At 45.1% G+C, this 25,318-nt stretch overlaps 1 protein-coding gene across 8 annotated transcripts in view; it reads right to left on the reverse strand.

The window, feature by feature from the left end:
- PLCB4 (phospholipase C beta 4) overlaps nucleotides 1-25,318 on the reverse strand; it is a 173,529-nt gene that overhangs the window by 20,851 nt on the left and 127,360 nt on the right. For 6 of the 8 annotated variants that reach the window (XM_074536586.1, XM_074536584.1, XM_074536590.1 and 3 more), the window contains 14 exons: nucleotides 25,191-25,288; nucleotides 23,467-23,502; nucleotides 20,801-20,942; nucleotides 20,061-20,145; nucleotides 19,470-19,594; nucleotides 17,522-17,573; nucleotides 15,166-15,268; nucleotides 13,400-13,564; nucleotides 10,556-10,760; nucleotides 5,528-5,616; nucleotides 4,987-5,137; nucleotides 2,243-2,292; nucleotides 2,057-2,122; nucleotides 1,597-1,712 (listed from right to left, as the gene is read on the reverse strand). In XM_074536586.1, the coding sequence (XP_074392687.1) occupies nucleotides 1,597-1,712; nucleotides 2,057-2,122; nucleotides 2,243-2,292; nucleotides 4,987-5,137; nucleotides 5,528-5,616; nucleotides 10,556-10,760; nucleotides 13,400-13,564; nucleotides 15,166-15,268; nucleotides 17,522-17,573; nucleotides 19,470-19,594; nucleotides 20,061-20,145; nucleotides 20,801-20,942; nucleotides 23,467-23,502; nucleotides 25,191-25,288 (1,483 nt within the window). The remainder of the gene's footprint in view (nucleotides 1-1,596; nucleotides 1,713-2,056; nucleotides 2,123-2,242; nucleotides 2,293-4,986; nucleotides 5,138-5,527; nucleotides 5,617-10,555; nucleotides 10,761-13,399; nucleotides 13,565-15,165; nucleotides 15,269-17,521; nucleotides 17,574-19,469; nucleotides 19,595-20,060; nucleotides 20,146-20,800; nucleotides 20,943-23,466; nucleotides 23,503-25,190; nucleotides 25,289-25,318) is intronic. The other 2 variants (XM_074536591.1, XM_074536589.1) reach the window with 1 other exon arrangement.

Below are 25,318 nucleotides of genomic sequence, written 5' to 3' on the forward strand. Positions count from 1 at the left end.
TCCTAATATGGAACTAGCATAAAGGCTTTGGTGTCCATGCATTATAAAAGTAAGCAAAGATGCTGCAGGTAGCCAATGAAGTGACCTCAAACTGTGAATCAAACTGTGGACTGCTCTGATACTTGTCCCCTTTTGGGGTGATCTGGAGAGCACTGTTATCCAGGATTTCCCCATATTAATTGCACAGGCATAGCCTTTTCCACCTTGAACTTCCTGGCACGCGTTCCTTGCTGTTTCGTCTGGACAGGCAGAGGCACTGGTTCCTGCCCAGGCCAACAGGAACACTGAGATTCTTAAATACCAGAGCTCAGGGAAACCTTTCTGCCCCACAATAATCCTGGTGCAAGGCCCAGAGCTCACTTCTCTGCCACTGTAGGAAGTAACCTGACTGTAACTAAAAATCCAGCTGTATCAGTAACCTTCTGCTGTGTTATAGTCAATGAAATTGGATCAAAGCCACATTAAATTAATCAATCAATCCTGCAGCTGGCCCCTCTCTGCTTGGAGAAGTAGTGATTTTCTGGAAGAAACTCCATAGATTGTAAGTATTTGTGTGCTTACAGCTCTCCTGTCTTGAACAAAAAAAGTACAGCAGGAACTGTGAGCTTTCAGTAATTGAGTGAGGAGAATTCTCCTTACCTTGTTTACTTCTGACAGTCCTGCTTCTGTTCCTTTGGCAGTTTACAGCATGTGCACTCAGAACCCCTCCACCATTCCAAGTGATTTATAGAAAAAGCATTCTTGGAGGAATCCAGTGCCAAACAGAGATCTATGTTCAGTATTCAGTGAGTGAGCTGCTGCCAGCTGCTGTTGCCAGATGACAACAATATGAAATTAGGAGCAACTGTTGGCATAGCTGGGTTTGGAACTCCAGTAATTCCTGCTGTCTCAATGAAACTCCAGTGACACAGGGAAAGGTGGAGAGCAGAAACTGCTGCCAGGTGAGCAGCAAGGCAGCAGCAGGTCCTGCCCCTGAGCTCCAATTTGGAATCAGACATTCTATTAAATTCATCAGCATCTTCCAGAACCTTTCTGGGACAAACAGGAGACTCACACAGATAATATCCCATCAGCCTGTGCAAGTCAAAACAACTCCACCCCAGTCAAAGGAGTAAGATTCATCTATCCCAGCTGAGGATCTGTAAGTTTTTTGTCAAAAAGAAACTTCAACTCAACAGCACAGCAGGAGTCTACTATTTTCAAACAGTCAGGATTTAAAAGCCAGCTTTTCCCCTAAAATCCAAACATTGCCACTTTCTGGTCACTAGAGCTGTTGAGGACCTGAGTCTGCTCTCACTGAACACAACAGTGACATTGCCTGGAGAGTGCAGTGAGACCACACTAGAAAGCAGAAACAAAATTAGAGGCAAACCCTTTGCTTTTACTTTTAAAATTCTGATAGCAGAAGACTGGAGAAAGGCAGAGTGAGCCAAGCATTTATGAACCATTCCTAGAGCTCATTCTCAGGCTGAAGTATGATGCTGCATTAAGCTGCAATGCCCTTTTGTATTGAACATTTTATTCCAGACCACAGTAGCATAAGAGATCAAATCTATTTTAAGTCTAAAGAAAAAAACAATTAAAAAAATACCTTACCCCTTCTTCTTGATTGCCTTCTCCAGCATTTTCTCATATGACACCTTTTCCTTGTCATACTGGGCCACTATTTTGTCAATCTGTGTGCAGTGCAGCTTCTGCATGGCACTGTGCTCCTGGAAAACAGCAGGGCCCCACCATTAGGTCACTGAGTATCTGATGGGCAATCTCCTTAGAGCCTAGGGAACATCAGGGTACAAACGCTCCCTTCTGACAATGAGGGGGAGCCCTGAGTGCTTGCATGGCCACACAAGGTGCACCCAGCCTCAGGCACACACACCAAGGGCTGCCCAAGGGAAGGTGGGCTCCCTGCAGCACATTTCAGGCCATTTAAACACACCTGCCTTTCCTGGGAATCCAGCTACCACCCCTTAGTCTTCCCCTGTAATTTAATTAGGAACTGCCTGTGCTAGTGAGCAACTGTCTAAAATGAGGCTCAGAGAACTCTAACTGATCATACCTTGGCATGCTTCTTCTTTAAGGCATTCAGCTCCTTCTGCTGTTTCTTTAAATGCTTTATATAAGCCTGAAAAGAGAGAAGCTGGATCAATTCTTCTGTGGCCACACTGACTTTAGCCAGGTAAAATCCTGGCTACTTAAAATAAAAATTAGGAGCACCTCCTGAGAAGCTTGTGTCAAATCTTACCTTCATTTGCTTTAAATCTTCTATCTTCACTTGAGGAATAAGGTCTATACCTGGGAAGGTATTGATACAGTTTATCTAAAACTTCATACATACTGGTATATCTCACATGCAAAATTTGAGTTTTACCCCAGCTACCTACATTGAACTTAACAGTTAATTAATTAATGTTTTTCGCCACGTGAAAAAAATAATCACAGGTTAATGAGAAAATTATTGATCAAGATCTAGCTAAAATACAGTCATTTGCTTTTCCCATGCACTCTTCAATCAATTGCCTTGTGGAAAAAGAATTGAATCAATGAGTGTATTTTAATCTCTTATGGCTCTGGACTGAAGTGCCAAAACACAGCAATCTAAGAATTGAAAAAAGGTCATTTTTGCAAACACAGCAAACCATTTATGAATATTAAAACACCTTCAGAATTTTGGTCCCTAGCTGGAGATTGCTCTGGCACCACTTCTTGCAGTGGGGAGTTTCTTGGGTAGGGTTATACATGACTACAAAACTGGGGTGGGACTAAGTGTGCTTCTCCTCGGGTTAAAACACAGGAGGGAAAATCACCTTGCACCCTCTGTGGTAACAGAAACAAAATCTGCATGTTGCTTAACAGCAGGCTAAGGGAAAAGGAGCAGAAGGGTGCTCCAAGACTAAAGGAGAGTTACAAAATGAAGGAGAAACAAAAACCAGAAGAAGTGAAAATTCTGATGAAATTTCAGTCCCACAAGACTAACAGTACTATGTAGAATGAAAATGAAATGAATGAAAATGTTTGGTCACTTTAACTGCAATGCAAACAAAACCTGATCTCATTTAATGTTTATGTTTTAATAAATGCTTTGTGACATATTAAGGGTTTTTTAAAAACTACTAAGCACATCCTACATGTAAGTGTTAATAAAAATGTCAATACAATGCCATGAGAGTTGTAATTTTCAGGTTTCCCTGAGGTTTCCCACAGAAATGTTGGCCTGTGTATAAATACCCTGTAAACATATTTAGTTAACTGCTCTTAATAATGTCTATGGACTGCAAGATTTCCCTTGCCTTGAGAAGGACTTTTTGGCTTTAAGGTGAATTTAACTGGAAAATGCTCAGACACTGTAAAAGGAAAAAAAAAAAAGAGGAGGGGAGGAGAGGTAGGCAATCTCCTTAGGGAATATGAATATTTTCTTTTCTTAGGAGCACAAGACTCTGCTCAAGTATATGGTATCAACCTTAGTCTAGTAAATGGGACAGGAACAGATGCAGGCACAGATAGAGGCTGAAGTTTTCAAAAACACGAGTGATTTGACTCTTACTGAAAATCTGGGACCAAAAAACCCCCACATTCTTGTGCATTTCAAAGCCTTCCCCATTTTGCTGCTCAAGTAATTTCTAACAGCAAGATGAGCTGTGTATTTTAACAGTGCTAGAATTATTCATATCCTAGTAAATCAGAGAGACAATAAACACAAAATAAGCATCATTACATGGGACACAGAAATGAACAGCTCTATTTTAACATGCAAGAATAGGGATGAAAACTGCAGTCAGGAGAGTGTTAGGCACTGAGACCTCAGGCCTGCATCAGGCTGCTGGGGTTCTAAGCAGGCTTCCTCAGGGTTTTATTTTAAAGCATTTACTGCATAGAACCACTACACAGAACATTTCCTCAGCTGTCCAGGCTCCGTGGCCAGAAGGAATCTGCTGCCACCCCAGCAAATTTCATGCTTGATTAATGCATGCTAAAGCTAACACTTGTGCAAATGGCCATGGCACATGAAATGAAAACCCCTCACTGCATGGAGGGACCCGGGGCTCACACCAGGGAACAACTTCTGAAGGAGCTCAGGTGCCAGAGACAACTGAGGCTTTGATTCACTGCCAGTGACTCCAGGGAAATGGCACTTGGGCTCTCAGCAGATCCCTTCCCCAGAGTGTGCCCAGCCATGGTGGCTTGAATTTGAGCCCAAGAGCCCTCTGTGCTCCTCCTCCCTCCTGGCAATCCCTTGGGCCAGGCTGGATGAGGGACAGAGCCACATCCTAATTCCTGTGGCCCACTCACAGAAATATTTACTGTCTTTCATTCAGCTGTACAAATTTGCTTTCTCGCTTAATCTTCATTACCTGTGATGATATGGGAGAAACAAATAATCCCATCTGAGTGTATAAAATGACTTTGTACAGTGAATGGTGAAGAGTTAGGAAAAAATACTTACTCACTTGTAAAGGAGCACATCTAATTATTTTTTTTTCCAATAAACATGCCATTTCCATAACCACTATTCAGAAAAAAACCACACTGTAAAAACATTTCTAATTGTTGGGAAATCTCTACAGATTCCAGTGAATTCTAAATACCTTTAATTACTTAACTCTGCAACCCTGCCAAGGGATTTGTGAGGGGAGAAAAAAAGCAGAAGAGTTTCTGCGGATATCTGCCAGATAATAGTCACTCCTGTTGGCACTGCTCCAGGAATCCTTACTAGTAAACTGTTCCCAGAGCCATGCAGGTTATGTGTACAATACACAGATAAAATAAACCCCTAGCTGCTTACCAGAGGCTGCAGCTACACCAAGAGGGGACTCTGAAATAAAGCTGCCTTGCCTTTACACAGGCATTTCAGCAACACACTGAGTGCATTTGCAGTGAGCCAGAGACACCTCCCAAGGGCAGGACGCTAGGAAGGAGTGCAAGCCCAGAATGAAAGCTGACTGTGAGTGCTGCTCTGTGCCCCCGCAGGGCACAGCAGGACCTGGGTACCTTTCTTGGCGTCGGTGCCAGAGCCCAGGCCTGCGGTGGTGCTGGGCCGGAGCTCAGAGCTGCTCTGAGGAGTCACAGTGGCTTTGGGATTGTTGGCCTTGCCCTTCCTGTCGTTCTTGGAAGTGTCATTTGGTACATCAGCTATGTCACTCTGAAAGAAACACCAGAACACAGGGATTGTTCTTTTGCCTGCAGTGTAAAAAGCTGGGAACATTTCTGAGTGGCTCACTTTAAACATAATGAAATTGCAACATATTTTCAAACAACACTACAGAAAAGCATTTGTAACCTATTCCAAATAGCTACTTACTAAAATACAACTTGGTCCCCATTTATTAAAATCTGCCCCCCTAAAGGAGGTATTAATGTGATCCATGAAAAGGCAGTCAGTATTTCAATAAATGATATAATGCAGACAAAGTAGCTTATATTTGAAAATGAGAAGTGATCAGGTGCATTGATTGGAGAAGGACCAGTTCACTTTAAATAAAGAGCACAGCATGGACAGAAGTGGGTTGTGTTTTTCATTGATTCTACTTACAGTTTCAATGCCCATAGCTCTCATTTGGTCTGCTCTTTTTTCTGTGATTGACAAAAATTTCTTTGGATCTGATAAAGCATCCACAATATCTGTAAGAAAAAAAAAATCAACTTTTTGTGACCTTTGGAGGCATCTGGAAATGAGTATTTTACAAAAGCTTTACTCCATCCCTGGTATTATGAGACATGGCTTGCACCAGGAGCCCAGCTTTCTGCAGTGAATTTGGCAGGGCTGGAAGTGCTTATTCCCAGAGCACCTGCAACATGGAACAGCTCTTAATGCACCAAGGTGTGGTTTTAGTCCAGATCCTTATTTAGGAGAACCCAGTGACTCTGTCAGACTGCTCTAACTTCCTCCCAGTTCCTGACTGTAGAATCTGGGACCAGGATGGGATCTCCTGGCCACAAAGCACTAACTTTGTCCCTTGGCTGAGGGTGCTGACTGACTGCAGGGAATTGCAGAAAATGCCTCTGTATTTCCTAGCTAAAGAGCAGTTTCAGGTGGATTGAAGCAATCAGGTAAATCTATTCTCAGCAGCCTTTGTGATATTCCATGACTGGCTGTGAATGGCTTTTCTGGGCATGACCAGCATTGAATCCTGCACATGACACAGCACCAATAGTGGTACCACAGCCCTGGGTACCACACAGATCACTGAATTTGTTTTCCAGTGCAGTGACAAATGTGCAAGCACAGCTTCACAGCATGACAAAGTCCCAGCAATTTTTTACACGCACATCAAATAATCTCTTCCTGTGCTTAACTCCAACAGTCAAAAAAAAGAGAAAATATCCAACCCATCAAAAGGCTTGGGAAGAAACTTGCTGTTCAAAGTAGGGGCTGGGCTGTATCATCTCCCTCCCAACCTGAGCTGTTCTGTGGAATGCTCCTCTGAAGCCACAGCTGACAGGCCTCCCATTCCCACAGAAGTTTAATTAAGCCCTCAGCACTACCCTTGAGATCTGTTTGTCTACACGAACAGGTCATCTCCAGTAACTGCTGTGACCCACTGATGTCTCCTGAAACTCATTTCTCACACACAGAAGCCACGTAGGATTTATTTTTAGCCATGGCAATGGCTCGTGGCTGAGCACTGAGCGTGTCTCCTCTCCCTAAGCCATCAGGGATGTCCTCCTGTCCTTGGCAGCGCAGACCCAGGGCCGCTGGAAACGTCCCAGTTTCACTGGAAGCTGATGGCAGGAGCTGCCAGGTGAGGATGCCACGGTGTCTGGAGAGCAGCACCCCTGTGGGCTGTGCCAGGAACCAGCCCAGCACAGCCCAGGCTCAGCCCTGCTGGGGAGCTGACCCTCCCTGTGCCCTGCTCCTGTCCCCAGTCCCAGGGAGGTGAGCTGGGGTGGGAGCTGCAATCAAACCCACAGCTCTGACAGTCACTGCATACCATGAACCTGACAGCCAGGCTTACTCACTGCACAGCTCCAGAATAGAAATGTGTACAATGCTGCTCCATTTACATCAGTTTGTGCCATTATTGTGGTTTTACTGGGAACAGAGGCGCTGATGCAAATAAACCACAAGAAATTGCAAAGCTATAAAATAAAAAGAGGAAAGCACATCTTTGAAAGCCTACAATGCATCACCTTTTCTAGTTATTATTCAGGGCGCATTTTAAATCTTACTCATACAGGTTAAAAAGACAAAAAGGAAAGAAGAAAGAAAGTAGGCAGCTACTGACTTGAGCTCTACCTTCCTACAGGTTTGCTGAAACAACCCCGGAGATCCTAGTGATGGCTCATAAAACAATGAGCAGCTCCCTGCAGAAGATAAGTAATTAAACCCCCATGCCAGCAGAACACTGATGACTGATTGCAGCTGGGTGTCAGAAGGGACTGCCAGGTGTTCAGCGTGCTGCTGCTCTGTACCAAGGAGGGAAGCACAGGAGGCACATGCAGCCTGGCTGGGAGGGAGAGCAGAGCCAGAGCTGAGCTCACTGAGCTCCTGCTCATGCACAGGCTGCTTCTGCCAAGCTGACAGCAAACCACAGCCACCAGCCCTCCCTTCCAGCAGCACTGTACTGCACCAACACTCTTACTGAGGGTAGCAGTGCTTTCCCATCTCTACCAAATAAACCACTCACGGCACTGCTGACACTGCAGCACACAATGTGCAAACTCTAAACTGGTGCTGAAATTCTCTTTGGAAAACAAGTCTTTCCCTTCTGCAAGTGCACAATGCAGTTTAAAAAAATAATTAAACAAATATTTTCTCCTAGTGGTTCCAGCATACTCAGTAGCTCAAGCCACATGGAACTCAGTGCTAAGTTTAAATTCTGTCCTTAGGAAAAGTCTGGTGCCATAGAACATCAATCCCAAATCAGAAGCACGTCCTTAGCTGAGAAAATATTTCAACTGAGTCATTTGCTGCCAAAAGCCTCAGTTCAGGTAAGAATTAAATGGCACACTTAAACATGTCTCTTAGACTGATGGGTCAATTACCCTTGAGAATCTCAAGTTTGGGCAGAAGCTCACACTTCTCTGGAGACAAAGTCCCTGCAGTTAAATACTGGGGATGAAATGTGTTGCCAATGGCATGGTGGTGCTCCAGGGCCCCTGGCACACCTCCAGCTGACTTGCAGAAACCAGGATTCCACATGTGAACAACACAGATGCTCCTGTAACACCTTTTTTCCATGAAATGTTGTTACTGAAGTCTCAGCCTGTTAATTTTTTAAAGCCTGGATAAGCAGTAGCAAACACAGACTTGAAGACAGGTTAGGTCAACCTTCCCTTCCTCCAGTTTCTGCTGTGGGAATCACTCAGAGAAGTGCAGCTATTCTTTGCATGGCTGCAGGTTTGAAACAGGTTTTGTGAAGAGAAAAACACTGGTTTGATCAATATATTTCATCAGCAACCCCTGAGGTAATTGCTGCCGAGTCAGAGCTCCAGCATTCTGTGCAACTCCTACTTTTCAGTTTGAAATGGTTCATGCATTGTCCAGTGCACAAGCAAATTTCATCAGGGTGCAGAACCCTTTCTGGCAGGGGGAACTCAGGCATTACACAGGTTTTAGTGGTGCAGTGATTACTCTCAGCTCTGTGCTCCCACACACACGTGGCCATTGGCCACTGCTCAGTGTGAGTGACCACAGCTCTGCCAACCTCATCATAGAAATGTTCACATGAAATTAACTTTCCTGAGAGCCCAAACACAATTAAACTACACTAAAGACATGTAAAATCAGGATAGAAAAATGCAGAGAGGTTCTGGATGCTGAATTATTTCACTGGCCTTTTACAAAAATATGCCAGTATTCCCAAGAATATAGAATTGGTTTTGTTTGAAAGAAACTATGCTTCTGCATGTATTTTTTAATACTTTGTCATGGTTTGACCAGGAAGGAGTGGGAATTCTGGGAAGCTGTGGTCAAACCAATGAAGGTTTTGGGTTTGAGACTGGCGTCCGGTGTGGCCAGTGGGGTTTGGACACACCTCCGAGAATACACAGGGGTTAAAAGCAAGGCACTGCCCTGGCACTTCCTCTTTGGACCTCGTCGGCCGAGGAGTTCAGACCTCTCTCCCTCGCCCGGCCCGCTGCTGCTGGGCGGGGGAGGGGCCAGCCACGTGGTAGGCCCGGGGCCTGGACAGAAATGGGGTTGAGGGGGCTTCGGGGGGGCTCCAAGGATGGAAGGGTGGGGGAGCCCCAAGAGACATCGAGCCCTCGAGCAGCCAGCCCCCCTTCCCCCCCCCAGGAGAGCAGCCAGCGAGAAGGGGGAGGAAGACTGCCCGGCCGCAGCGGCAGCGTGTGGGCAGCGTGCGTGGGAGCCGTTCGACAGACAGAGACTGAAAACTTTTAACCCTTTCTTGCATGATTGGGGCCTTACAAAAATGCTAATCCTCCTCGAAGCTGAATAAGAAGGGAGATGAGAGATGAGATGACTTGGCTCGGAGATTGTGGAGATGATTGGATGGGAAGAGATGATTTGGAGTGGCCTTTTGGCTGGACTTTTTCCTGTAGCCATGGACTCAGTTGTTCCTGTGACACAGACTGCATTTAGGGGGAGGCAGTGCCTCAAAACCAGGAGGGTTCATTTGTGAGGACCCCCCGGCCCCAGGGGGTTGGAAATATATGGGGGGGACAGATGTCCCAAAAGCAGAGACTGTGCCTTTTTGGAGTGAGACAAGGCATCCTTGAAAGACCACCCTAAAAGCAGCTCTGGCCATGTCTCGGTGGTGAGAGCACTGAGCATGGAAGGAACATGTCACAAGCGGCAAATGGACTTTCCGGGCGGTGCCGAAGTGACAAGGAAGCATCCGGGATTTCAGTGTGCTTCCAGAAGCCTATGGAACAAGAAGGACTCCCTTTCCTCTTCATGAACTGATGTTTGAGTATACTAAAGTGTAGTGTCGTGATGGGCTGGGCAGTTGGTGTTTTTTGAGAGAATGTATTGGATTGGGAAAGTCAGGGAGTGGGGAGGAGGAAAAGTGGTTTTTGTAAGGTTTTCAATTTTTTTCTTTTCCTTATAGTCTTTCCTATTTTTTTTTTCCTGTAGTTTTAGGTAATAAAGTGTTATTTATGTTTAAGTTGGAGCCTGTTTTGCTTATTCCTGGTCACATCTCACAGCAGACACCAGGGCGAGGCATTTTCATGGGGGGCACTGGCTCTGTGCCAGGCTCAAACCATGACATACTTATAGACCAATCAATATAGATAAAGTACATCCGAACCAGATGTATGTATAGATATTTATGTCAGACAATATGCAATAAAATAAGACTCTAAATTGTCAACAGAGAAAAATCAAATTGGGCTAAGTAGTAGTAGCTTATTTTCCACATTATTTTCTCGTTTTAGTACACTAATGCTTTTATCATCAACAGAGGCAGGCACTTGGTCAGAAAGCAGATCTGTCCCCTCAACATGCAGAGATCCCAAGGAGTTACAGAAAGTTAGGAATGCTGAACCTCCCCACCCTGCAGCACTGCACGTGTGCTCTGGCTGGCACAGGGAGCACTTCAGGGCTTGCACAGCAGCACTCCAGAGCCACAGCACAGCGAGCCAAGGCTGCTCTCACCTCCAAAGCCATCAGGCACGTAGGTTTTGAGCACAATGTTGCAGAACACGGTGGGAAGGGAGAGGGGCTTGTTGCCCTCGTTGCGCAGGGAGATGTGTCTGTAACCTGCCTGCAGCCCATCCAGAGGCAGGATCCTCTGCCCAATCAGCTTGTTGTTGTCATCATACACGGCTATCCTCAGCACAGCAAGGTCAGGCAGGATAACCTGGAAAGCCACAGAGCACAGACACGTCATGGCACTGACAGAGCAGCTCCTCCCCGCCTCCCGTGCGTGAACTCAGGCCAGAAACTGCCAGCACTGCAAGAGCCCAGGCTTCAAAATGAAATCTTCCTAGAAAAGCTTTTTTCGCCCTAAATAACGGGTACATTTCAGGCTATGTAAGTTCTGCAACTCACAGTTACACCAGCTAAATACTCTGTGTGTTTATTTCTCATTACTGGAGACTGGTGGCAGTGATAAGAAGGCAGGTAAATATTGCATGGGAAATGACAGATCCAGCAGCAACCAAAGGGCAGGCAGCGCTGGATCAGGAGGAATTATGACAGAGAGATGGGATTTGGGATGCATCCAAAAGGGCAAGGAGAGTGCAAGCACAGGCTGCTGGGGATGTGTGAGCTGCTGCAGGCTGTGCTGCACTCAGCACATGGCTCAGGGCATGCACGGGAGCAGGGATGCTCAGCCTCCTGCCCCTGCCCAGCTGGGCTGACAGGACAGGGACAGGGGACAGGGACAGGGAACAGAGACCCCCTGCCCTCCCTGCAGCACAGGGGCTGTCTCTGGGCGTGCAGCACTGAGGAGCAGGCACACAGCAGAGTGCAGCTCCTCTGCCAGCCCACCCCATCCCAACCACACACTGGGACAGATTTCCCCCCTTCCCTGCCTGGGGCTACTCCCCAGCACTGTGGGACACAGGGGAAGAGCTCAGGGAGCTGTGCCTGCCTGCTCCCTCACACCTTCTCAGCCTTGGGGGCACAAACAAAGGCTGCTCTTGGTCTCTGAACCATGGCAGCAGCTCATGCATATCCTGCTCTGCTCAGCTACAGCTCAGCCCTCCCAGCACAGGCCACCAGCAGCACTGCTCGCTCCTCCCCTCACACAACAGAGGGACAACACAGAACCCAGGTCAGAGAGACTGAAACCTTATCTTAACTAAAATAAATATGAGAAAACGTGACAGGAGAACAATCAAACACAGTACCGGAGAACAACTGTGTGGGGTTAAGCATCAGCCTGAGGATAACCCTGCAACCCGAGCAGGGCAGGTGAGATCTCTCCCCTACAGGGCACAGATCAGCACATCTTTCATTACATTATGCTCTTTGACACGGATTTGCCACGATGGGGACTGAGTTTATTGTTCCCTCTGCATTCATTTGTTCTGTGGTATCCTGCTAGGACTCGCACCCTCTCATGATGTTTTAGCACAGTGCACCCCGTGCCATCAGCACCTCCAGCCAGAGGAATCCTTCCTGCTGTGCTCCTGCCACTCACCCGCTGGATCTCCAGTGGGTGCTGATTACACTGCTAGCTATGATAAGGGCCTGAGGTGGAGAAAAATAATCTCTTGGCTGACCTAGGAGTTCAAGAGAGCCTGTGACCATGGGATTGCTCACTGGAGAGCAGTAATGAGAAATACTGGCCTTAGTCTCTGTGCCCATGTCCCAGCACACGGGCTGCACTGGAATTTCTGGCCCTTTTGATGTAAGAAATCAGACAGCAGCAGCTGCTGGTCACACAGCCAGCAAGTCATGGGCAGCACATTGCTTGTGCATCAGCATCTTCCCTGTGCTCCTCACACAGAGAAAAGCACCTGGAGTCACATTCCTTCCACAATATGAGCTCAGAAAAAACTCTTGCATCACCTCAATTTCTCTCAAAAACTGGCTATGCTGTTAGGAAAGCAGATTAAGTGTGTAATATATCCAAGTGTGAAGAGCTATCACCATTCAGCAAAAAGTCTGACATTTGGACTACAAGTCTGAACTTTGGAATAAAAGAGCAACAATTCTGCATGACAACAAAACAGGTGTAAGCAAAACAGATGTTATCCAAGACAGCACTGTAATACATGTAGTCTGGATGAAACTCCAGGCAACAGAAGAAAAATAAAATAAATATATATATATATGTGTATCATATATATATAAGGACTGAGAGATAAAAACTGAACACGGACAAATGGTCTCTCTCTTTAAATCCCCCATGCCAAGAAAAAAAGGGTTGTTTTTTCTTTCAGTATTGGAAAAAAATAAAAAAATAAAGAAGGTACATGATGCACATGGACCACTGAAGGAGGGAGCTGGCAACACGCCTGAGGAACACAGCACCCTTCCAACTTTTCCATGTAATGACATTGACCTTAGCTTTGGATGCAGCATCTCACCTGCCCTCTGGGCTGAAGGAACAGTGCAAGATAGCAGCCACTGCCAGGGCAGGGAAGAAGGAATCTCCAGGGAATGATGGTGTCCGCCAGCGGGGCTCACTCTGAGCAGACTGCATACCTTGAACACAGGCATGGTCACAGAGGAGGTGCCTACCTCCAAGTGGGAGGAGGAAGCAAAGGGGAGGAAAAAGCCAAATGGAAACAAAAACAACAAAAAAATCATGTGATAGCTACAGAGGTTATCCGTTACAAAAATAAAACCAAAGCAGAACCAAAAAGAAAGCAGAACCAAAACAAGGCAAAACCAAGCAGGCTCCTGAAAGCTGCCCCCAGCTTTCCATGTTCACAGCAGCACCCGGGGCCCTAGAAGCCTGGCTGTGGAGCAGCACTCGTCGGGGTGAGCAGGGAGGGCTGGCTCAGGGGGCAGGCACAGCAGGGCCCTGCACAGATGCCACCCTACCTTCCTGAAGACAAAGGACTCCTCGTTGTACACGGGGTTCAGGCCGTTGTTCATCACCATGCGCGTGCGGAACTCCTTGCGGATGGTGTCCGTGGGCAGCCCGTACATGTCCACCTCCACGTAGGTGCCGATCTTCTTGTCTGACAGGAACTGCCCAGAGATCACCTGCAACACAGCAGCACAGAGAGAACGGCACTGCAGGGCAGGCATGTGGGAGATGGAGGTCATTTCTCACTGGCATCGCCCTGAGAGATGGTTTACAGCTGACACATGTGCTTAGTTCCTCGTGTGCAAAGGGTGCATTTCAAACTGCACCTCCTTGGAAAAGCTCCTGTGGTCAGGCATGGAAATACAACTTCACCTGAAATGGTACTGCCAGCAGTGCCTCACAGATGCATCCACTGTATGAAAACACTGAATGGAACAACCAGAGCTGGCACTGCTATTCCACAACTTCTAACACTCTGCTCAGAAGCACTTTTTAATATGATACATCTTGAGCACAAGAAGTAAAAGGAAACTCTTGCTCTGTTTTCACTCAGGTGAAGGTCTGAAGGTAATCACATGTCACTCTGACTCCATATTATGTGTTTGGAAAGTGCAGGATGCTTCAAAAGTGAAAAACCAAAGCCCCACAGAATTCCTCAGTATTGTTAGAGATATGCAGGTTTGTTGCCATTTCACCCGAAGTCAAGATTAATCTAGCCACAGCAAGTGATTACTCCAGGGAAAATTTTTATTTCACCAAGATGATCTGTTATTTAAAAATACAGATAATGTTTTCACTACTACAATCAAGGAGGCAAGAAAAAGACTGAAACATGATTTCACAGAACTAAGCTCATTCCAGATCCTGCTGTTTGCATGACCTAACATCCTTCTGGGGAACACTCTGGATAACAGATCTGAAAAGTTTTGTGGTTGAGAGTATCATTGCTGGCTTTTGCTCCATTCAACTCCTTAATTACAAAATTTGCATGGAATTTTACACTAGTTTTAGTCACAAAAGAAAGGTAACTGTCAAAATGCATGACCTAGGAACCATCTGATCCCACTTCCTTCTTGGAGGGGCTGTGCTTTGATTACCATTTAAGAAACACAACATCAATTAAACATGCTTATTCTACTAGAGGTGCAAATGGAGCTCAGTTCAACATCTGGGATGCATGAGGAATGCTTGGCCAGCGAGGGTGTGAAACTGAAATGCAGCCCATGGAAAATGCTAAATGAAAGCTGAAGCCTTTTGTTCACCAAGCAGGTTTTACAATTGTCAGCCTCCTCCCAGAACTGGTCACCTGACCGTGCTGTGGAACTGCAGCAGGAGCTTTATGGACTTGGTTACTCACAGACAGCTCCAGAGTAAGGGCCTGCCCCACACCAACCATTTTCTGCATTCATTCTGAAGATATCCTGTCCCTGTGTGCCCAGACTCCTCCCTGCTCTGTGGGGACAAGTGATGCTGTGCAATTTCACATTGTGCATGGGAAGGAACTTCATTCCTTTATGTGTTTGTGTGGGCTCATGGATTTCAAAAAGACCATTGTGTCAGAACACCACCATGAACAATAACACATCATTTCCAATTCTATCATACTCCACTCAGATCAAGGAAACAAAGGCATCTTAGCCAGCAATATTAAAAAAGAAAAAAAAATAACCAATGTGCTGAAATCTGCCCAGTCCAAGCACATTGAGTGCATATATGCAATTTCTGGTGATTCTAAGTGTGCTTTTGGGTGTGCTGGCAGCTGTCTGTGCTGCCTTACCTGCACAGAGCACGTTGCAGCAATAACACCATCCACAGGAGTTTCGGAGAACGGGTCGAACGTCCGGTCTGGTCGCCGCATGAAATCTGGCTTTAGTAGGTACCTTATGGCAAAGGGAAAAAGAGAAAATTGTCCTTGATTGGAAATTAAAATGGTATTAAATACCTATGAAATGGATGTTCTGCCCTTACACAATGAGCTCGCCTAAGCAGTGTAAAATACAGACTCATTCCAGCCGCAAGTGTGAGGAAGTAAAGGAAAGTATTACAGTTGTCTGGAACATAGGTAAACACTAATTTTAATTTTGAATAACCAACTACAGAGAGATTAAATCAATCTGTGATTTTAAGATAAAAATAAATGTAATATAATCAAGGACATTTCAAAACAACTGAACAATACAGTTAAAAAATACAGGGAGTCACCATGTAATAAAACACAGATGCTCTCATTTGTTTTAATTCTTTAACACTTGGGAAAAGCACAGAGGGATTTTTCAATGTTATTTTTCCAGATGAAGCAGCTCCTTGTGGTTCAAGACTTGTACACTAAATTTCAGCTTGAAGCTGATTTTTTCATTGTGGTTGCGAAACCTTGGGGGAAACAACTGATAATGTCAGTGCTGACAGATTGTTAATTATAGCAGCATGAAAGGTACCACCACAATAACACTCACAATGCCTCCCTGAGGACCTCACAGTGCATCACCATATCAATGAAGCCAATTTGTGCTCTGGTGCACCAAAACCCAAGGATTCTGCCACCAAAATGAAACAGCAGTTGATCACTGCAGAAAGGCTGCACATTACAGACATTCCCTTCCACTGATGGAAGAAAATGTGCAACTGGAAAAATCTTGCTAATTCTGCAACCCTGACAGACAAAGCCGCTTGAAGATGAATTTTTACCCACCCTTAGCCTCTAGTGAATCACTGGTACACAATATGATAAAGGCCTAGACAGAATTCAGGGATTAAAAAATGCTAGAAAAATTCCAGTGGAAAGAATGTCAGTGCTTTCATCCATTTCTTAATAACACTGCTTCTGTTTGGAAGCAATATTACTCTTTTTTCTTCCATTAAAAATATTTTTCTTCCATTAGAAAAGTGATTTCTTAATATTTGGTTAATTTAAGGCAGGTTGGGGCAGAAGGCAACTAACTCTCCTTAGCCTCTGTTTTCAGCCTGCTGCAATAAGAAATGCTGAAATGACCTTGTTTGATCAGCATGAAAGGTGCAAATCAGAAAAGAGGAGTACAGGCAGAAGGAAATGCTCAGTTTTTCATTTCCCTTGTGACTGAAACACCACCACATTTACACTGCATATCAAAACATTACCATGCATTACCACTACATTATTATCAAAGCACTGATGGAAGAACCCAGGAATTTAGTTGGTAACTTTGCCTGTCCTTCAGAGAATTTGGCAAAAGTAAGCAGGTACTCTTTTACTAAGCTGGTGGGTCCAAGAAGAAAGGAACCAAACTCTGCCATAAGAAAGCTTTGGTTTTCTTCTGTTCTTGTTGTTTTGATTGAAATTACAGCGAGTGCACTTTGTCAAAGCCAAGAGCCTCTCCTGGAGCGCTCACAGCTGCCATGAAGGCATGGCATGGCCAAGTACTCTGTGCTATCCCCCAAATGAACAACTGGACCAAGCTCCATCCGCCAGACTTTCTTTCTGAGTAAGATCTGCAGCAGTAAAAGAGCAGCTCCTTCCCAGGAAGAGTTTCCAGACTCTGATGTGTTTCTGGACTGTCATTTCCTGTGATTCATTAAACTTCTCCTTTTCTCCTGCTGCTAATGACCAGTCTATCCTATTAAGGTCTATCAACATTTGAGAAAAATCTATCAGCATCCCCTGAACATCCTTTGTCATACAAAAATCATGAGCAAGAACTTAGATGAAACACTTCAGGATTCTCTGTGAAATCTGTGCTCCAATTAAGAGTGCACAGATTAGAAATATGTTCCCTATGCATTCAGATTCCACTTGTCCAAGTAAATTTGGCAATTCTGTGAACTGCGCAATGAATCTCCACTCTGAGGCACATCTTCAAAGAAAGGCTGAGAACAGAAGGTGGAGATGGATTTGAATAACTGTGCACAGCATTCATGATCTTCATAATATGAACACAATGCCTCTTGGATCTCATTTGAAAACTGGGCATAATTAAAAGCATCTTCATTAGAATACCTCCTTATGGGGGAGAATGTTCCCTGAACTCTGCTGATTTCTACTCCTCACCTAGCATCCCATTCTCCTTTTGTAACACATAATTAATAGTGACAAAATCTTATTAAAACCTTAGTAAAGGACCCTGATGCACAGTGCCAACAGTTTAAATCACATCACTCACCCGCACGATCCATTGTACTCAAACTTCCCTTGATTCAACTGCATTGCTAGATCTGCCAAGAGAGAGAATCTACTCACTTTCCTGCTGAATAATGCAGATCATGCACTAGATCAGAAAATAAGACTGGTTTTCCCCAATAATAAGTTTAAATTAAAATTTAATGCATATAAAACCCACATTTAAGAAATAATAGGAAGAAACAGGAAAACTTCATATTTTTTCACAGGAGTAACAGCTTTACCAAGCACGCTGAAGTCCATGCTGGGCTTAGGAAACAGTATTTCCCTGAATTCAAACACACTTGGCAAGCAGGGAAGTAACAACTCTGGACATGCCAAGTGTCTGGGATGGGATTTCCAGCATCTAACCTTTGGTATCTACAGTGCAGATTGGCATCCACATTTCTGCAGATCACTGTGAATAACAGAGGGAAGCAGGAGCTTTAACAGTGCAAATAGCCTCAAAATAACAGAGAGACTAGAGGAGACATCCTTGAGAAATGCACTCCATCACAATGACAGCTCTGATGAAGCTGCCTGCAGCCTGATGTCTCAAAGCAGGTGAGGTGCATGTCCCACTGGTTTTCTGTGGACCTAGCTGAATAAAATACCACACCAAGAAAGCACAAAGATCACAGCAGCACTGCTTACTTTCAACATTTGCAAGCATGTGAGTTTTAGTGAGTGCACTGTTACAGCACTGGTAGGGGAAGATCATGAACGTGTAACAATCTCCCTCTATCCAACCCTCTCCAGAACTTTGTAAAAATGAAATGTTTTCCTGCAGCTTTCTACTTACATGAGAATACAACCTCCTGCTTTAGCAACAAAACAGGTATTTCTCCTGCCCAACTGACTGTACCTTCAAAGGGAGCAAAACCTGCTCTGTTATACAAAATACAAGACTGTCTTATGCCCATACCAGTTATTACTGGAGTTACTGGGCAGCTGTAACTTTTATTTCCACAATCATCTTGACAGCACAGCTGGATCACAGGGGAGGAACACAGGAAAGCTGCTCATTTCCACTCACACAGCTACTACTCTTAATGTGCAATTTAAAGGGGCTGGGAATGACATGCAGTGGGCAGAGGCAGTGCTGGGAGCAGAGTGAGGTTTGTATTTCTGCTCCAGCCTCTCTGGCATGCCCACTGGAGTGCTCTACAAGCAGCAGATTCCAGTGCATCCCCTCTCCTGCCTCCTCAGCTGGTGAGCCTGGGGCACAGCTTGGCAGGACAGAACTCAGGGGATGACCAAGAGGAGTGTCTGCTGTACCAAAGACACTGTTCAGGGAGGGGCAAATGAGCACAAAAGCACTGCCACAGCCAGAAAAGGCAATGGGAAATGGGTCTGTTATATATCTGACTGAAGACATTCCTAGATGAATTAAAAAACCCAATGGAAACAACAGACAGCCTGCCCTGCTGTACTCACACCTTCACTGAACAGGAACATACATCTCCTCTCAGATCACCCTGTGGAGAGGCATTTCCATTCCCTGGCATCATTCTCTCAGCTGGGATCTCAGACCTGAGCACATGACTGCTGACACCTCCCAACAACTGGTCTAGAAATGCATTTGTCACACAGTCATTACTTTTCACCATCTTAATCAGCACACTCCATCCTTGCTTTGCAGACATGCACCCAGCTGTGCCAGAGCTGTGTTTTGTGAAAGCACTGATTTCCCTGTAATTAACACTTTTTATTAATAAAAGCCATTTCAGTGGGAAGATGCTGCACTCCATTATTTTTCCATAAAAGGACTGAATTTTCCTTCTGTGCATGGCTGTTTTTATTGCTCTTGTCTCACGCTCCCGTGCTCCCACCCCGCTGCATTATTCAGCCATATGTCTGCTTCCTGCAGAAATGCCAGCAGCAAATCCACGGCATCTGGCTGACAGCCACTGCCCAGGCCATTCTTTAGGAGGGAGGGTCACTCTGCCTACCTGGGGTCTGATAGTTCAGTGAGACCATCTGGCAGCCAGCGTTCCAGAAAATCTGCGGCATGTAATTACTGGAGTCCACACGGCCCCCCTTGGGGTAAATCCGACTCATCTGCCGCTTGTTGTAGCTGGGGAATCCATCAAGGAAATCAAACAAACACCACACAGGTGCAGAGGCATGGCCTGCAACCTCCAGCATCGCAACACCTTTTCAAACACTCCTCTTCTGTTACTCTGTTTCTCCTTCCTGAGGCACTTCCCCTTTCCCTCTGTAGACATGCAGCACTAAATGCACAAAGGTGCACTGCTTTGTTTTAGCACTGGCAAGAAGGTGGGATGAGGAGGTGAAAGGATACTTCACAAACTCAGTGGCATGAGTGTTCAAATCTCACTATCAAAGGATACCTCACAAACTCAATGGCATGAGTCTCCAAATCTCACTATCAAATCTCACTATCAAATCTCACTATTTCTCCTTGCATGAAGTAGGAGAAATGCCCCCTTTCCCTTTGTAGACTAAACACTAACTGCAGAAAGGTGCACTGGTTTGTTTTACAACTGCTAGGAAGGTGGGATGAGGAGGTGAAAGGATACTTCACAAACTCAATGGCATGAGTCTTCAAATAGCCCAGCCCGACAGACTCGTTGAAGGAGGACATGTTATGGTGAATATTACGTTCTAGAAAGAAAAGACAAGACATTTTAAAACACCTCTGTAATGATGAATCACATTCAAAATCATGCACTATAACAGCAGGACACAGCAGTTTTTGGTCTCTTTCCCCATTATCTATTACTCATAGAATCAAATTATAGTGATAAGAAATTTCATAGAATCAAATTACAGTGATGAGAAATTTCACAGTATTTCTGACTCGCTGCTCTGTTTCTCTCCTTGGGAAATCAACAACATTTTCCTTTTTTGTTTAGGACAACATTGTTATTCAGAGCCTGCACTGTGTGGTAGATAAGGCAAACCAACATGATAAATTGTCTGGTGAGCAGTATCAGCTCACTGCTGCCCACAGTGACAGCTGTGCTCACCTAACTGCAGAGAGAGATGAACTAAAAAAAGCATTTCAGTTGGGAAGGCCCACGGAATAGAACCAACCTCAACAGCTTCTATTCTCCCAGTAATTGAGTGACTCCGTGTGGATGACTAATGGAATTACATGCTAACTTCACATCCAAGGAAACAGGTCTACAAACATACTGATGATGGTCATTAAACTACTAAAGTCTTATGCCCTTATTTCTAAATTCAGGAAATGTAGAGATTAAAAAACTACCTAGGTTAAGCAAATACTTGTATTTCATTCAACCTTTTATGTTACCTTCTGCTACATCGAAACCTTGAAATTTTACAGGCTGAGCATAGTTGACCATTGTTGATAAATATGGATGTATATTGGTTGTGGCACCTACATATTTGTAAGATGCCATCCACGCTTGTTCATCTTCCACAGTTACTAAACCCTGGAAACACATTAAAAAGAACAATCACAATTCTGTCTGCAAACACTGCTGCTGGGTTTTTCAAAGGTGGGACAAAATTACAGCCAAATCTGCAGAAGGTTAAAGACAGTGCAAATTAATACAGGAAAAGTGGAAGTTTAGTGTCACAAGTTAAAATTTATTTCCTTGCTGATATAAGACTGTCAATGTTATAGGATGCATGCAAGAGGGCTGATGATAGAAAAGCTCCTAAGCAGTGGGTAAATATTACATGAAGTTAGTAGGGTAACACTGAGATAAAAGATAAATATTCCAATAGCCTGAACAATGCTGGGAGGTAATGATCCATCTTTGTCAAATAAATTCCAAAACCTGTGATCTAATATGCATTTTCTGATAGAAACTGTGTGTACTTGGCACTCAGTAGAACTTCCTCACCATCAAAAGACAAATGCGTTCCACTATTAATCTTTCCTAACAGAAGCAAACAAAAATGTAGGAACCACAGCCTTCACTGGACAAACAGGTGTCACAAGACAAGAGACACGGTACCAAGTTCCTATTCTTACCCACTTCAACTGATAAAATCCTGAATCCATCACCTATATAAATATGCACTTTATTTGTAACTGAACTTAGAGTTTCCTACAAGTATCTCATCTGCTAGAAACCCACATCAGGAGGCATTTCTTAATTGGCTCTCCCTGTCCAGTATTTGCCTTTCCCTAAACCAGTTTGAAACACATTCTTTTCACTGAAATTAAAAAGGAAAAATTCTGTCAAGCTGAACAATCTCTGCAAATTCATCATGTTTTTCCCACACATGCATCTTTGGTTGTTCTCCTAGAAAAAAATCTGCCTGTAGGCTGGCAGTGACCTTCTGCTGGGAAGTACAGTGTATTCAGACACGCAGCCTGCAGCTCAGTGTTTGGCAGAAGCTCTCCCCATCCCTGACTCAGGAAATACAGAAGAGGAAGCTGGCCCAGGCCCTTTCTGGGTTTGGAGGAAATGCAGCTCACAGACCCTGCACTGCTGCAGCTCTTTCACTCCCTGAGGGGGCAGAGCAAAGGGAAAGTGAGCCCACTTACCAGAGTGATGGACCTCTGCCTGCCAGGCGGGGCAGGCACATCCCAAGAATGAAACCCATGTGAACTGGAACCACTTATGCCTCGCTGTGAGATGATTATAGTCAAAGGAACACAATTTTGTGGCTGCACAGAGTGACTGAGCTAGCAGAATGAGTCCAGGTACACATTGTTGTATGTGCATTTTGGACTGAATTACACTTCCAGCAGCCCATGAAATCAAACTGACAACACATTTTAATGCTGATCACCAGGGCTCAACCCAACTGCTTTTCAGAAATGTGCACACTGAGGTTTCACAGATGTGATCCCAAGATATGCCCACTGCACATCCCTGTGTTAGGAGAAAACAGGCTTTCTCCTTCGTTACTAGGTCAATAGCTGGTTATAGAGCTTAGGTCAAATTCAGGCCAGATTTACCCACTGAAACCAGTTCTTTTCAGTGTCTTAACTTCTGAAAGGCCATGAACTCAGGCAGAACTGAACACCCACCTCCTAAAACCCAGGGCTCTTAAAGTGCCTGCTTTGACTGCTCAGAACAGCGAATCTCATTGAACTGCCTTGATCCATCAACACCTCCAGGCAAAGGAGTCCCAGGCAAAAGGGAGCCTGAGGGCTGTGGTGCCTCAGTGCCAGGCAATGGCACCCTGCAGGTGCAGCCCTGTGACTGCATCACTGACACTGCCTCAAAGACAAGGTACCAGACATTGGTGCTATCTTACTCCCTTGCAGACCCCTGATTTTTACAGTAGGGCTATACTCTGCACTGTTCGCAACTTTAAAACTGTGAGTTAAGAAAGAGGCAAGGAAGGAATGTTTCCTAAAGTCTGCAGAAACAAAGGAATGCACAGGAGCCTTGTAGGGGATAGAGAAGACAAGGGAGAAAGTTGATCTCCATGTCATTTACACCTCCCCACCCCTCAAGAAAAGGAGCAGAACTCACTTAGAAAACAACACAGACTGAAACAAAGTGTGGTTATGAACAGGAGCAGCTTGGATGAGAGAAGAGGAGGAGGAGGAGAGAAGTGGAAAGAGGTGGGAAGAGTCTTACAGAAGGGATTCCTGGGAGAAGATAAATGCAGAAGTCCCAAGGGAAAGCAAAAGGAAGAAAGAGAGAGGAAAACAAAGTGCAGTCAGGGTAAGGGCAGAGGGCAGAATCGAGCAGGGATGACAGATCTCAGCACCACTCAGAGAACAGGTTTCCCAGTGCATGAGATCAGCTACTCCTAGGCAGGCAAAGGTCATGCACTCCTGTCTGTCCCCAGGTTTCTGACAGCCCTGACCCCAGTGTAAAAGCACAGCAGAAGAAACCCTAGAGGACCAAAGGAGGTAGAGTCACTGTCAAAAATAGGTGTGGTGAAAACTGAGCATAAAATTGTTAAACCTCGGAGAATGCATGGTGAGTAATATGCAGGTTATATATAAAGCAATAAAATAAACTACATTACATCCTGTGTCACCTTTTTATTGTTTTCTTGCTCAGAATCTTCAACAGCCTGAGGGAAAGAAAATATATATACATTACCCAAAGAAAAAGCAATAGGAAACACTCACAGTAAGGAGGAAAAAATCCTCAAAAAGTGAATGCATTTAGCAAAATGTAAACCCTTTTCCACCTTCCTGCAAGGCTCATCTGTTCCATACACTTTCAAAAATTTGTATCTGCTCCAAATTTGGGTACACAAGATCTGAAACTCAGCCATGGGAACAGGATGAAGGATGGCAGACAGTTAAACCAGAGCTATCGCTAGATGCTGGCACAGGAAGCTTCAGAGAAGAATGAAAGAATAACACACCCAGATCAAGATACCACAATAAAGATCATCTGATCTGCATGTGCAAACTGCCAGGCTCTGAAAACTGAGGGTAATGAGTGCTGTAAACTGTGCTTGACATGTCCACAGTGGAGAAGGCCTGTCCCAGGATGTTATGTGCAATGCAGCAGTCTGGGGCCTGCCTTCAATTAAAAGCTACTGAGAATCTCAGGTAAATACTGTCTGGCACTGAGTGTGCATTCCTGCAGAGTAAAGATCAAGGCACTGATCAGCAGAGGAGCAGAGAAGTTACCCAAGGACACGTGCTGAGGATGAGTGACTAGTCTGGAAACAAACAAAAATCCTCAAAACAGTAACAACAACAACTACAAAAAAACCCCATCCAACCAAAACAGCCCAAAACATTCAGGGAGTCAAGGAGCAGTGACTCAGGAAATGCAAAGAAGTGCAATGACACTGCAGTGGGAGGATCCACAAGAGCTGAGGAAGCCAAGGTGATGACAGAAGATACCCAGAGGCAGGTCTGACGGCTCTGGCGCTGCTGCACACACACTGCTGCTTTCCACTCCTACACTTCTGTCTGCAGAAACATCCAAAGCAAGGCAAGAAGGAGGGAAGAAGTGGCCAGAACACTGGAGAGGCAGAGGAACATGATCTGCTAAGGTACCTCAGCCCTCACAGGAGGGCTGTGCTCTGCAGCCAGCAGCACTAATGCTGCCAGTGCCAGAGCAGCTTACTCTGAATTCCAGCTCTGGATCTAGTTACCATCAATAACATCCAAGTGACTGATAGCTGCAATGGTCAGGTGTGAGTGGAATACAGAGAACCTTTTCCTGTCTGCCAGCCTGACAGAGCCCCCTCTGCCACACCTCCCTGGGAATTACTGCCCTGTTCTGCCTCCACGCTGCAGGAGGAAGAGAGAACCCACCCCAAGGTTAACCATGGAACATGATACAGGAGAACCCTGCAGTGAACACACCGAGTGCAGCCCTGCCAAAGTACTGCTGAGCAAGGAATTGTTCACCTCTGTTGTTCCTCAGCAAGGAATCATGTTCCACCTCTTACTGGGATTCTGCACCTGAGGTGCAAAGTGAAGCACACAGGCTGGAGCAGGGAGCTGTTTGCTGCCTTTAACTGGGATTTCTGATTAAATCCTCCACTGAATACTGCTCCCTACCCACTGATTCTGTTTCCTCAGTGAGTGCATATCCCACCTGAGCAAGGGAAGAGTGGTTCTGGCTACAAAGCTGTGTGTTCTCATGAACCTGAAGGTGAGGGGCACCTAGTGAAGATCTCAGGTTGGAGTCTTGTGACAAGTGCTCTGATGTCTCCACAAAGCAGAGTGCCTTTTGCAACAGCCCCCATACAAAGTTTTCATAACAATATATATATGAAAGAAGCAATCCCACCTTTTTGACACTGATGGCAACAGCTTCTTTTTGACTGTAATCATCTACAAGGTCACTTCCAAACTTGTACTCAGGATGAGCTTCCTCCTCCTGGTCAGCTGCACAGAAAATAAAAAGGATCAGTGCAA

Source organism: Zonotrichia albicollis, chromosome 3 (genome assembly GCF_047830755.1).
Source record: "Zonotrichia albicollis isolate bZonAlb1 chromosome 3, bZonAlb1.hap1, whole genome shotgun sequence".
Taxonomy (NCBI): Eukaryota; Metazoa; Chordata; class Aves; order Passeriformes; family Passerellidae; genus Zonotrichia; species Zonotrichia albicollis.